Source organism: Zingiber officinale, chromosome 5B (assembly GCF_018446385.1).
Source record: "Zingiber officinale cultivar Zhangliang chromosome 5B, Zo_v1.1, whole genome shotgun sequence".
Taxonomy (NCBI): Eukaryota; Viridiplantae; Streptophyta; class Magnoliopsida; order Zingiberales; family Zingiberaceae; genus Zingiber; species Zingiber officinale.
The window spans coordinates 83,952,074-83,964,691 of NC_055995.1; the positions used below are offsets into that span (position 1 = coordinate 83,952,074).

At 42.4% G+C, this 12,618-nt stretch overlaps 2 protein-coding genes across 5 annotated transcripts; one reads left to right on the forward strand and one right to left on the reverse strand.

Annotated features, from left to right (window-relative positions):
* Window positions 1-2,947: 2,947 nt before the first annotated feature.
* Window positions 2,948-3,918, forward strand: LOC121984731 (splicing factor, arginine/serine-rich 19-like). Its single transcript, XM_042537845.1, has one exon. It carries the CDS (start codon window positions 3,062-3,064, stop codon window positions 3,851-3,853), a length of 792 nt encoding a protein of 263 aa, XP_042393779.1. The 5' UTR covers window positions 2,948-3,061; the 3' UTR covers window positions 3,854-3,918.
* A 1,713-nt stretch (window positions 3,919-5,631) lies between these two features.
* On the reverse strand, window positions 5,632-12,349 carry LOC121984730 (splicing factor-like protein 1). 4 transcript variants are annotated; one of them, XM_042537843.1, is made up of 2 exons: window positions 10,024-12,349; window positions 5,632-5,988 (listed from the first exon to the last, which is right to left on the reverse strand). In XM_042537843.1, exon 1 carries the CDS (start codon window positions 12,300-12,302, stop codon window positions 10,041-10,043), a length of 2,262 nt encoding a protein of 753 aa, XP_042393777.1. In that variant the 5' UTR covers window positions 12,303-12,349; the 3' UTR covers window positions 5,632-5,988; window positions 10,024-10,040. The 4 variants fall into 4 exon arrangements, with proteins under 4 accessions (XP_042393777.1, XP_042393775.1, XP_042393776.1 ...); XM_042537841.1 differs by having other exon boundaries at window positions 5,632-6,084; XM_042537842.1 differs by having other exon boundaries at window positions 5,632-6,194.
* Between the last annotated feature and the right edge of the window lie 269 nt (window positions 12,350-12,618).

Genomic DNA, 12,618 nt, shown 5'->3' on the forward strand with positions numbered 1-12,618 from the left:
CTTCTTCCTCTTGGAGCTCTCTTCCTCTCCCTCTCCTCTTCTTGTCGTGACCTATCAAGGTGCTAGCACACCTTTGTTTAGGTCTTCTCCACCTAAGTTGTCCGTGTGGATACTTCTAGAGGAGTATCTATCTTGATACTCTTGAGATCCGGCACCGTTTGGACGAGCGGGAATGCGAAGGGCTTCGCTTCAAAGGTATAACTCTTTTCATGTAGATCTAGGAGTAGATCTAAGGAGAAACTCGTACTCGTAATTTTGTTTTAAATCTTTTCTTCGCACGAGATCCGTTGGCTAGGGTGATTCGGGGTTTCCACGACGCGAAAACGCGGTTTTCACGGCCCGAAAAACCCAACACAAGTAGGTCCAGATCCTCTTGCGAAAAGGTGACAGTTGTGAGTTTTCTAGTGTCTTCCATGTCCACGTTGCAGAATCATGTGTGTTTCCCATAGATGGTGCCAAATTTGTATAGGATCATAAAAGCATGCTAGAGGAGGAGGTGAATAGCACGAGTCATTTTTTCACTTTTTTGGAAAATAGAGAATACACAGCAGAAAATCAAGTAAATAAAAAATAATCGCTAACACGTTTTTTACTTGATCGAAGTCTATGACGATTACTACTCTAAAGCCCGCACTCGTTGAGTGTATTCGATGGGAAATCTACTAATAGCTCAAGTATTACAAGAGAATTTAGAATTTTAAAGTGCAAGTAATAAAAACAAATATACCAACGACTTTAGAGTAGAAGATTGAGTGTTATTGTCGTAGAAATATTTCAACATAGTGGAGAGCTTTTCGAAGTAGCACACAAGAAGGAAGTCATTTGGAATGATGTTCTTAAGTTGTTGATCGAAGGCTCTTTTTATAACCTTGTCCAAGCGCCTGGATCGGTTTCGGGTGCCCCCATCAAGCTGACATGGTGTAACCTTAGCGAAACTCTATCCACCAAAGTTTATCCCAATCCAGGTGTCTGGACCACGCCTAGGTGCCTGAACACTGATGTGTGTCGGGCAATCAGAGCACGTCACCTCATCTGCATGAGTGGCTGGGTTCGGGCCGATCCAAGCGCCTGGACCCACTCCAGGCACCTGGACCATTCCGGATGCTTGGAAGCACTTTTTTAACCAACTTCTAGCTTTTGATTTTCTACATTACAAAGTTAGCAAGACAAGTATAATATAATATAATAATCATAATGATCAGGACAATCTCGGGGCTGCCTAATTCTGATTTTAGATTTCGCTGAAATCATAGGTCGAACTGACACCTACTGTTCACTCAACGGAGAACACATCCTCACTTACTTCTCTCAAGAGAGTTATTTTTTGCCAATGACTTTTTCTTAGCATCTGACCTTAACCTCTAGGACTTCCACTAGATGTTTGATCCTCAACCCACCTAGACTTCTACTTAGTGTACGCAACCCCCAAAATTTTCACCCGATGTCCTTGATCTGCCAAATCTTTTATCTAGTCCACCCGACCAGAACTTCGTGCTCAATCCTCTCGACTAGGACTTCGTGTCCAATCCCTTGACCAGGACTTCGTGCACAATCCTCCCGACCAGGACTTCATGCCCAATCCCTTGACCAAAACTTCTTGCCCAATTCCTTGACCAAAACTTCGTTGTCTAGCCTCAACTAGGTCTTCCCTATACAGTCAGATAAGTTTGTTAGATCACAACACAACTTAACTTTGAACTCTTTGCCATTAGCAAAATTAGATTCGATGAACTGGTGCTTTCAACACTAACAATTTGTTCTCGTCTACAGTCGATGATGATAGACAACTGATGAGGTGGCGTGTATGATGACCGCAAGAAGACCTTGAGCGAGAGGAATCCCCAACCGCGAACGAGCCGGCTATGTCATAGAGAATGGAGGTAGAAGCAAAGGTCGGTAGACAATCCAAGGAGGGGGTCCCCGGCATAGCCATTCCGACATTCAAGTTAGTAAGGAGGCATAGTGAGGGTAATCGAAGAACAATGATAAGGAATAATAAAAAGCTAAAAAGAAGAACTTGCGCATGAGAAAAGAGACCCCTTATATAACGTTATTTTCTCTAGCACACATAACCAGACATATTGTTATAATAAGGCCAACCATACTAGCAAATTGTCATCATGCCCAAATTGTACCAACCCACTTCTACATAGAGACGACAAAAGCATCCACTGTACTGATTGCACAGAGGATATTCCAGTGATTCTCTGACGGCCATTACGCATGACGTTAAAAGAGGCATCGGACTAATGAGTCAAATGGGTTGATGGGTTGTTATCCATTACTAGTGGGCCGTCTTAGGCCTCAAGGGGCTCCGATGATGTTCCTATGGCGATCCTAAACTTTTATGATATCCGATTAGACCTCACTCCCAATCAAGTCCGATTAGAGAAGAAGGATCGAGTAATAATACGATTTGTGACTCGACGATTTGCCCTATCAAATGGTCGCCATCTATTTAGCCGGAAGGTTTGGTCAAACTTAGAGGATCCACTAATCGATTGGACTTGGAGTTTCGATGGGACTTGAGAGGAGAGATCTGGTCAAACAAGCCCATCGGTTGATAGGTCAACCATCAAAAAATCTCCACTCGGATTCATATAGGAAAACCTCAAGGGTGTGGCCATCCATGCATGTTCGGGTGATCCTTATTCCACCAGGGTTAGCTCGAGGCCTAATCTGTAGATTTTAACTATCAATCAGCCAATACTCTCGAATTTCATATCCAATACTCTCAACTTTTATACCCACTTTGAAGGTCCATTCTACTCGCCGTATCAGTTGGATATTTTGGTCATCTAATTTACATTTCTACGAACAAGGTTTGTTGAGAATAAAGCTAAAGATTCCCTTCAATTCAACATCTAAGGACAAAAAAAAAATTACGGAGAGGCAGAGCGCAGTACTTTCAATCATCGACTAAAGCATAAATATATGCGTCTCCAATTATGGCATCAATATTTGGACCGGTTTCAGATCGGTTTGGTTCAATTTTTAAAAATCGGTCGGTCTTTTATTTTTGCTTCTTCAGTCCTTACTGGGCTTCTCTTGGTCTGCTCTAATGGAGAGGGAGGACTCTTCGTCCTCCTCCGAGTTCGAGTTCTGGATGGTGGGGAGTAACCCTTCCCCGGCCCTACTCACCGCCGATGAGCTCTTCGTAGACGGGGTCCTCCTCCCGCTCCAGAAACTGTCTATGGTTTCCAACCCCGGCCGTTCGGGCACTCCTGCCCCGCCTCCTGCGCCGCCTACTGCAGCCTCATCCTCGTCCCCTCCTCCGGCCGCCACCACCCACCCTCGCCCCAAGAAATGGCCGCCGAAGAAGGAAAGGCGAGGGGGCAGCTCCGGAGGCCCCGCGGAGCTCAACATCAACCTCTGGCCCTTCCCCCGGAGCCGCTCCGCCGGCGTCGCCCGCTTTTCTTCCTCCTCGGCCTCCCCCGCAACCCGCCGCAAGGTCAGAAGCGCGCCTTGCTCCCGGAGCAACTCCCGCGGCGAGTCCTCCAAGGCGGCGGCGACGACCAAGTGGGCGCCCGTCTCGAGCAGGGTGGTGGCGGCGGCGTTCGTCGGAGGCATCCACCTCGGGCGGACGAACCCGGTGTGGAAGATACAAAAGAAGATAGTCAACAACAACCAGCAACAATCACCGCCGGCCGACTCCAACGCCGAAAGCGGCAAAGCTAAGAAAAGCGGCGGCGGTGGCGGCGGAGTTCGAGCGCTCAATTTCCAGGTGAACACGTGCATAGGTTGGCGAAACAATAGAGACAGAAATCGAGCCGCCGCCGCCGGCGGCGGCGGCTTCTTTAAGCTCCCGGCCATGTTTTCTTTCCCGAGGACGTCAACTCCTCCTACCAATTAACTGTCTTGGTTAGTATGTAAAAAAAATATGATAAAAAAATTATTCCCCCGGTCTCGTTACTCGTATATTTTCTTGTTATTTTACAAAAGTAATATAATATTTTAAATTATAAAAGTAATATAAACAAAGAGTAAATAAAGAATAATAGGGTAAAATAGTGCGTGAACTAGGGTTACAATTGGCGATGAGATAGACTATCAGAAGACGACATGAAGGTACAAGGCAGCGTGGCGTCGAGTCGGCTCACATGGATTCCTCGGCGTAGAGTCGAAGAAGCCTCGTCGTTACATACGGTAGGCTAGCTGCCCACTGCCGACCTGCAGTGCTGCGGAATTATTAAGCGGCGGGGAACAAGGGAAGCAGTGAGGGAGGTGCCTTACGGCCGTACCTTCGGCTGACGCCACTTACCCATGTGACGCGCAGATCTACTACCTGTTGGAATTGGACCAACCTCTGCCACCGCCCATGTGATGCGCAGACCTTCTTCTTGGAAATGGGGAGGAAGCATGAGCATATGATACATGTCCCGTCTCTCCGGTCTCACGCCCAGTGGATTGATTCCTCTGCTTTTCCTGCAATAAAGATGACACTTCGCTGCAAAATTGCACCAACTAGGTGGGGAAAGAGAACGGGCAAACTCGATCGATCACTCTCACCATGGTATCTATCACAATTATGCCGTTTTTGACGTTTATTTCCGTCATGCTGATGTCTCGCTAAAGTTGCACTAAAACTCTAAAATGAATTGAACTTTATAGAAATGACAATATGATAACAAAATCCGCGGAGATGTTATGTACCAGCCTTATAAGATCTTTCCATATAAAATAGTCCATATTACTTGGGCATCAACATCCAAGAAGGATCCCACATGACCAAAGGACAAGGAATGTGACCTTCACCTGGCTATATATCTCTGGGTATGTATACAAGCATCCGGTCTGCAAGAAACAACACGCCTACAACTAGAGTTCTCAAGGTCATCCAGCACAGTTTACCAGCCCCCAAAACAAAGAACTCAATCACCGAATTCCAGCTGTTTTAGCATCCCTCGATAACTATGAAAGAAAAAGCCCACACCATCTCTTAACTTACTGAAACTGACAGGCTAGAAGTAGAAAATAAAAGAAAGCAGAACACTGGTGTCCCACATCAATCTATGCAAAGAAAGCCCAGAAGCATCAACAACTAATCTCTGCAATCAACATGTTAGAGAATCAAAAAAAGAAGAATACATACAAACTCAATGAAGTCAAGTTAGATCCGAATTAAACACAAAATTGTAACTTGGTAAACAAATAAAAGAAAAATGGGAGGAAAAAAATGGTGATTATACTTTCACTCAGAAACCACTATGTTAGTAAAAAAAACAAAACTTGATTTTTGTTTGAAATTAGAATAGCAAGAAATTGAATTCAAAGAAAGAAAATACTACGAGTAGATTTGCAACCGTTTTATGTCAAGCCTCTGCATTGGAACAAGATGTTAAATAGAATAGTACGGGTTAGCAAACTATCAGTAAATGTATATATAATATAGAAAAGAGCAACACTATGAAGTCTAAATTTGGAGAATTCCATTCGGATGAATTCAAGAGGCTGGACCAGTAAAGCTGTTGGCACTTGATTACTAGCATTTAAGAATTCATCTTAGCAGTGCTCGCCAGCCATTTACCTGATGCACTTATAAACAACTCAAATGACAGATCTGCATCTGCGTCACAGAAACTTTGCGGCTGTCACAAAAACTTTAGAGCATATTAGACAATCCATCAAAAGTAAACAGATAAGGCAACAACTAGAATCAACAAATACCCATGAAGTTGCATGGCAAATAGCTCATAGCCACACAGAAGGAAGCTATATAATGGATGTCAACTCTGCATGACAGATCAGGCAGCTCACAAGTAGAGTGAAAAAGAAAAAAAAAAGAACTTGCGCTAATAGATGTAACTAGGTTCATAAAGAAAACTATCAAAACACTGAAGATAAGCCAAATGATTAGTCTCCAAACAAATTTAACATCACACAAGTATCAGAAAAGAGATCCTTGAGGCTGTCATATGAGAGCAAATGTAGATGATCTAGGAAAAGCTTTTGGTTGCTTGCTGATCTGAGAGTAGAGAATCAATTTTCCTGTTGGATAAGAGCACTGTTAGGCATAAAAGAAACCAATTACAAAGTGGTGATTAATCCATCAAACTTAGTAAGCACTTCTAGCCCCAGCAGTCTCTGCAATAATCAGAACATACAGCAAGATAAGATGTGAGTTCCAAACTTGCAATAGATGTAGTCATAGCATAGGAAAGAAATCAGGAATTTAGCTCCAAGATACCACACGCCTGACAAAAACCACATTAAATGTCCTCAAAAATGTTAAATTGACACAGGAAGGTAATGGAAAACACAAGTAATCAAATCATTGCTCAACAACTCACAGAGACGATAATTCTCCCTAGAGTTAAATGCAGAATGAGAACGGCTACCAAATTGAGCAGAAATGCAAAGAAAGTGATACCAAAAAAAAGTTGTTGTTGTCTTCCAAATGAACACATCACCAAGATAATCCAGTCTCTCAACTCCCTTAGAGCAATCAATGAGTAACGGTAATAAAAATATATATATTAGCAGCAAACACAAAACTCATAATCAATTTTCCCGAATTATCAGCAACTATGCATAGCTGAAATTTCAAAAATGAATCTACTAAAATAAGTTATATGCATTGAGAGAATCCCATAGATAGATGTCAAATCCAGATCATTAATAATGGCATTGAGTAGAACAGACAAGCTCGTGTGCATGTTGATAATGGAAAAATATTGCACACACCAAAGCACTCATTACATACAATGATGTACAAATGTATATGGGTAAAAGATATCAATATCAACGATATAAAAAATTCACAATATATTGACATGTACACAAAAGCAACCTAAGTGTGAGCTTTTTCAAGTTGCATGGTTTGCAGATACCATATTATTGTAGGAGAAAAAGAATACCATTAAGGTATATTTACTGAAGTAATATAATACAAGGGAAAGAATATCTTTTCATTCATTGATTTGTTACTAATCCAGTATTGATACAACAATTCAATTTTAATGTTCTTGAGCTTGCTAGATCTGTGAGACAAAAAAACATAAAGTTGTTTCACTGATTCCAGGTGGATTCAGATATACATATTATATTGAAAAGTGACTAACTGGGCAGATATGAAAAGAAACAGCATAAATATGACATATATGATCTGCATAGGTAATTAAGGCAAGATTTATTGGTTCGTTAGAACTGGGTTCCAATGACCGAAATTGACTTAGAGGTTAAAACCCTAAACCATCTCATTTGTTAGCTTGTAGCTTATAAATGTAATCAAGATTACATTACTACGTTTGGTAATGAAATGTATGTAATCTTTGATTACAAAGTGATTACATTCTTTTGTTTGGTGTCCATTATTTTTATAAGGAATGTAATTCGTATTATTATAAAATGACAAAAATATCCTACGACTTCTACCGACAGGCGCTACATCTTTGTCGGAGCTTGCGGTGGTGGGCGGTGGCGGCGGGCGAAGATGGACGGCGACAGACTAGGGGTATATTTGACATTCAAATTTTTGTTAAAAGGTGACCTCGTAATGTAATCGGATTACAATGTGTTTGTTTTGTAATCCAGATTACAAAACTTCATTACATTTTGTAATCCAGATTACATTCCATTACAAGTTAAAAATGAAACCAAACAAAATAATCAGCCTTGTAATGTAATCTGGATTACATTACAAGGCAGATTACACCCTACCAAATGCAGCCTAATGTGCATGTTACTTGCATAGACTAATATATCATCTATTCTACATTAGTAGTTGGTATCATGGTTTAAAGTGTCGTGCCGAAACAGGCGAAACGTCTCGTTCCGCTCGGCGACCGGCACCGGCACGACCCCAACACCAGACCCACGACAAGTGCGACGTGTTGCGCGACCCCGTAGCCACAGCAGAAGGGTCGCTCGACCCTGTAACAATAGCAGAAAGGTCGCATAACCCTTCTGCTACCGCCGTGGAGGTATCGTGTGACCCTGCGGTCACTACAGAGGGGTCGCACGACCAACGTGGTCGCGCCGAAGGAGGCATGCAATCCCCACTGCCATGGCTGGTCGCGCAATCCTACGACAACACCAAAGTCGTGCGGGCTCGCGAGTGGTGTCGGATTTCATATTTTTTTAATTAAACTTAGGTTAATTTCTTTAATCAACTCCTAGTTATGGTGAAGATAATCTAAAGAGACTTTATTAAACCCTAATAAAATTATCTAATTAATTTTATATTTCATTTTTAAAATTTAAAAATTATAATAAAATTTTTATTTATTTATCTATTTTCATATCTTTTCCTTTTTTAAAAGATTATTTTTTATCTTGTTTATTTTTTAAATATTTATATTAAATATTTTAGTTTTTAATTAATATATTTTATATTTAAAAAATACCGAAATTATATCGGCACAGTACGATACGGTACCGGAATCGTATCGTTTCGGTCTAGGACCGAAACCTCGGCACGGGTCGAAATTTTAAACCTTGGTTGGTATTGATTGTTTGATTTCCATTTCAATGTATGATTGACACATAATTTTCTATGTTGAAGTATGAACTGGATTTATTCATTAACATCTTTTATTGTATATATGCTAACTATCTTTATATATATATATATATATATATATATATATATAAAGGGTCAATTGCATATTGACAGAATACACTTTTTGAAACTTTAATATAACATAACAAATTAAAATTTTGCCCTGTGATACATGATAAGATTTATAGTTTTCTACCAAATAATGTCCAATCTCAGCTATCAAATGGTTACAAAATACAAAACCATCCTTAGGTCCACTTCCTTTTTAGCTGCTTTATGTAGTAATACATAAGATAAAATTTTATTAACAAGTGTGTAATATGATAACTAATGCTTTCATACTATTGCCATAGATTATTCAAATGTCAGTTCATGGATGAAGGCCATGTTCACCCTAAGAGGTTAAGTTTTCATAGAAGTCAGGCTTTGTAGGAAGTGATAACCCATTTGGACTGGCTTAGAATGCATATTCTACTTGGCTATGAGCTGCCACCATATTTTATCATATTTTGAGCACATGACTGGTTAGATGACTGCTCTCACAACATATTAGAATATTTTATTTTGGCTTGAAGCATTACATTAAAGGTCATTGTCCAAACCAATGTCAACTGTAAAGGCATTTTCTGGATTCGTTTAACTACCATGGGCACTATATATCTCTGAAGTATGTATTCCATATGTAGCTGCTAACCTTAACATGAAGTCGCGACAGAAAAACTGTGTTCAACTCCTGCTATAATAAAAAAACTAACATCTATACCCAGGTAACCAGTTAAATCAGTCTAGATGTTGGGCAGAAGCAAGGGTGAGCCTGATCCAATCTATTCCTCAGATGTGGAGTAATGATAATATGACACCTACACAAGTATAGATTGTGGACCTTTACTAATCAACTGAACAACAAACTATTAAGAGAAAAAAAAATCTTATTTTGAAATCAAGGACATAAAAAATATCAGTGACTGTCACAATCATTTCCATTAGCTGATACCACATTGGTAACAATCTACACAATTTTGATCAACCACTTCGAATTATAAGTGGAAATATAGGAGAACATATGGAGCCAATTTGAATTTACAATGTGAAAAAAAAAATCCTTTTAGTATGACATTTTGATTGCTTCAATCTAATAATATATTTCCAAAGATACATTTTGATGCATTAAAAGAACAATTCCAATAATTATAGTCAACTTTCTAGTTCTTCCATCATTTTTATTCAAATAACAATGAGATATTCTGATAGTGCTGATTTATCTCTATTTGCTTATTGGATCATTCCCAATGGTATGGATAATGTGTCAAGGTGTCCTATGCAAAAGCTATTAATGTTCTCAAGGATTCAATATGCAAATAATAAATGGAAGTCTTGTTTAGAATGCTCAAGAAATGTACTAGTAACCAAAATGCAAGAAAAATCTTTGATGTATGTTTTATAGTGTAGATCAATGTGTTAGAGAAGTGTGATTGAGGCTACCTACACTTTATAAACAAAATTCAAGAGGCCAGTTAAGATACCTTTATAAATTTCAGCATCACTTCAACTCTGACATTAACTTCTCATATTCCGCATCTGAGCCATGCGTTGTCATTTGTTCTGCAGAGGAGACGGACTCAGGTGGCACTGTGCTAGTGGCCCATGGTACATTTCCAAGGCTTTGTGCGGGATCAAAACTGTGAGGTGGCACGGGTGGTGGAACAGGAGCATAATAAGGTGCATAGCCATAAGTTGCCGGAGCAAATGAAGGTGGAGGAACAAGTGGAACTACTCCTGGTACAGAACCACTACCGAACATATCAGTTGGTACAGGTGGAACAACAGTCGTAGTAGCACTCTGAGGTTGAACTCCAGGAGGAAGGTTCTGCATCGCTTCACTAGTAGGCGCATTTTGCTCTGGGACACCAGGAGGGGCTATTTGTTGCTGAGGGGGGTACTGCACTGTGTAGGGAGGCACTGACTGACCTTGTACCGGAGTGTACATGCTTGAACCAGGGGGAGGTGGAAGATAGGGAGCATATGGAGGAACAAGTGGTCCCCAAGGGACTGGAGCATAACTACCAGGTGGAGGTGGTGGGTTTGCAAGAGGTGCACCTGGCAAGTACTGCTGAGAAGGGTATGCACCAATTGGTGCCGGAGGAGCTGGAGGACCCGGAGGCACTGTCGGCTGTGGCGGTTTACCAGCTACACGAACAGCTATAGTTCTTCCTTCCAGATGATAACCATTCATACTAGCTATTGCCTGATTAGCCATGGATGCATCTGAGTACTTGACGAAACCATAACCTTTACTGAGACCAGTGATTCGATCCTTGATAACCTTTGCCATCACAATATCACCAAAGGGGGAGAACAGCCTAATCAAGCTATCATCATCAAAAGCGGGAGGCAGATACCCAATATAAAGATTTGTTTCATCGTATTCTTTCTTGATCAGGCTTTGTGCACCGTTAGGATTGGTTCCTGGTGCATTTGAACCAAGCAGTGGCAACGTAGAGCTCTGCTTCATGGTAGACTCTGGAGCAGCACCGCCAAGCTCAGCTAAAAAGTTTTGGTACTCGTCGTCCATCTTCTTGACTGTTCCTTTCATGGGGCAGTCAATTGTGGGATGCCCACCATCTCCACAAATTTTACAAAGAACGTCACTCTTAAATGTTGAGGTGCGTGCAGGACAAGCATACTGCCTGTGTCCTGGTTCACCACACAACCTACAGAATTCCTCATCCCTGATAGTTCCATTCAAGGCTGCAAGTTCTTTCAGTTGCTGTCTTTTGTGTTCGTTCAGCACTTCATCAACGGGGTGCAGAAGTTTCTCGATCATGGCGGAAGCAGTATCTAGTGACTCCTGTGTCTCGGCTTCCACCAGGACATGTAAATCTTCATTCTCAGCTGGATCCGGCTTGTAATCTCTCTTCTGAAGCAGCTTACCTTCTTTTATAGACCCTTTTCCCCGGATGACGATCTTGGCTCCTGTCTCCTTCTCCATCCTTTTTTGGGTATTCCCTCGCGGACCAATGATGAGACCGATGAAGTTGTAGCCTGGATACTCCTTCATAGGAATATAGAGCTTCTTCTGGAGCTTTGGCGGACGGTAATCAGCTGGAGGGCGGAACGCTGGGTTCCGCTGAATCAGTTGGGAGATAATCTCCTGCCGTTCTCTATTCAACCTCTCCCGAGCACGATACTCGCGGGTATTGATCCGGATGCCCATGTTATCATAGATCGGCTCAGGCGATGGCGACCGGGCACCTTCAGGAAGGTCATCCAGCGGCAAGGTAGACTGCAAACGACGGCTGATCTCAAGAAGCCTGAAATTTAGAGCCTGTACCTCTGGATCAAGATCCGCCGTGAACTCCTTCATGAAGTCGGGGAGCTGAACGACGGGCTTCGGCTCTTCCTCCGCCCAACGGGACTTCCTCTTCCTACCCCTACCGTCGCCATCCGCATCGCCGCCGCCACCGTTCTGATCGGCCTCTGATGGAATCGGATCCCACCGGCTGCGCCGGCGGCGGCGCCGGCGGCTGCTGGCCTCCTCCTCGCCGCCTGAGGCGTCCTTGTCGGTGCCACTGTGAGTGATTGCGTTTCCGGAGAGCACCTGCCGATCATCGAGCTTCAACAGGAGGACGTCCGCCTTGCCTAGGGCGACGGAAGGGGCCTGGTAGGGATCGGCGGGCGGAGACGGTGGGAAGCCATGATATAGGGTTTCGTTGGCCGGCGGAGGCGGGGGAGGAGGAGGAGGAGATGGGGGCGGCGGTATTAGGGTTTGGAAGGATTGAATTTCGGCGGGGGCTTCCTCCATGAAAGAGAGAGAGAGAGAGACGCCGACAAACTTACCGAAGAGGAGAAGAGACGCGAACCAGATGACGAGCCACTTATTTATAGGATTGTTTCTTGAATCTGGACCAGGCCAATATGGAAGGGCCCATTAAGGAAGCTTGGTCCATATAAACAACTATCTTTTGAAATTAGGAGAGGGCCCAAGTGCAGGCCTTTTAAAATGTTCTAGTAGGCTCGTACCATACGGCCCAATTAGGGAGCTCGGTTTCTAAAAGGAGCTCATGGAGCACCTAGGGCTCTTGTTTCGGTTAAGCCTCTAAACAAGACTAAGTAAACAA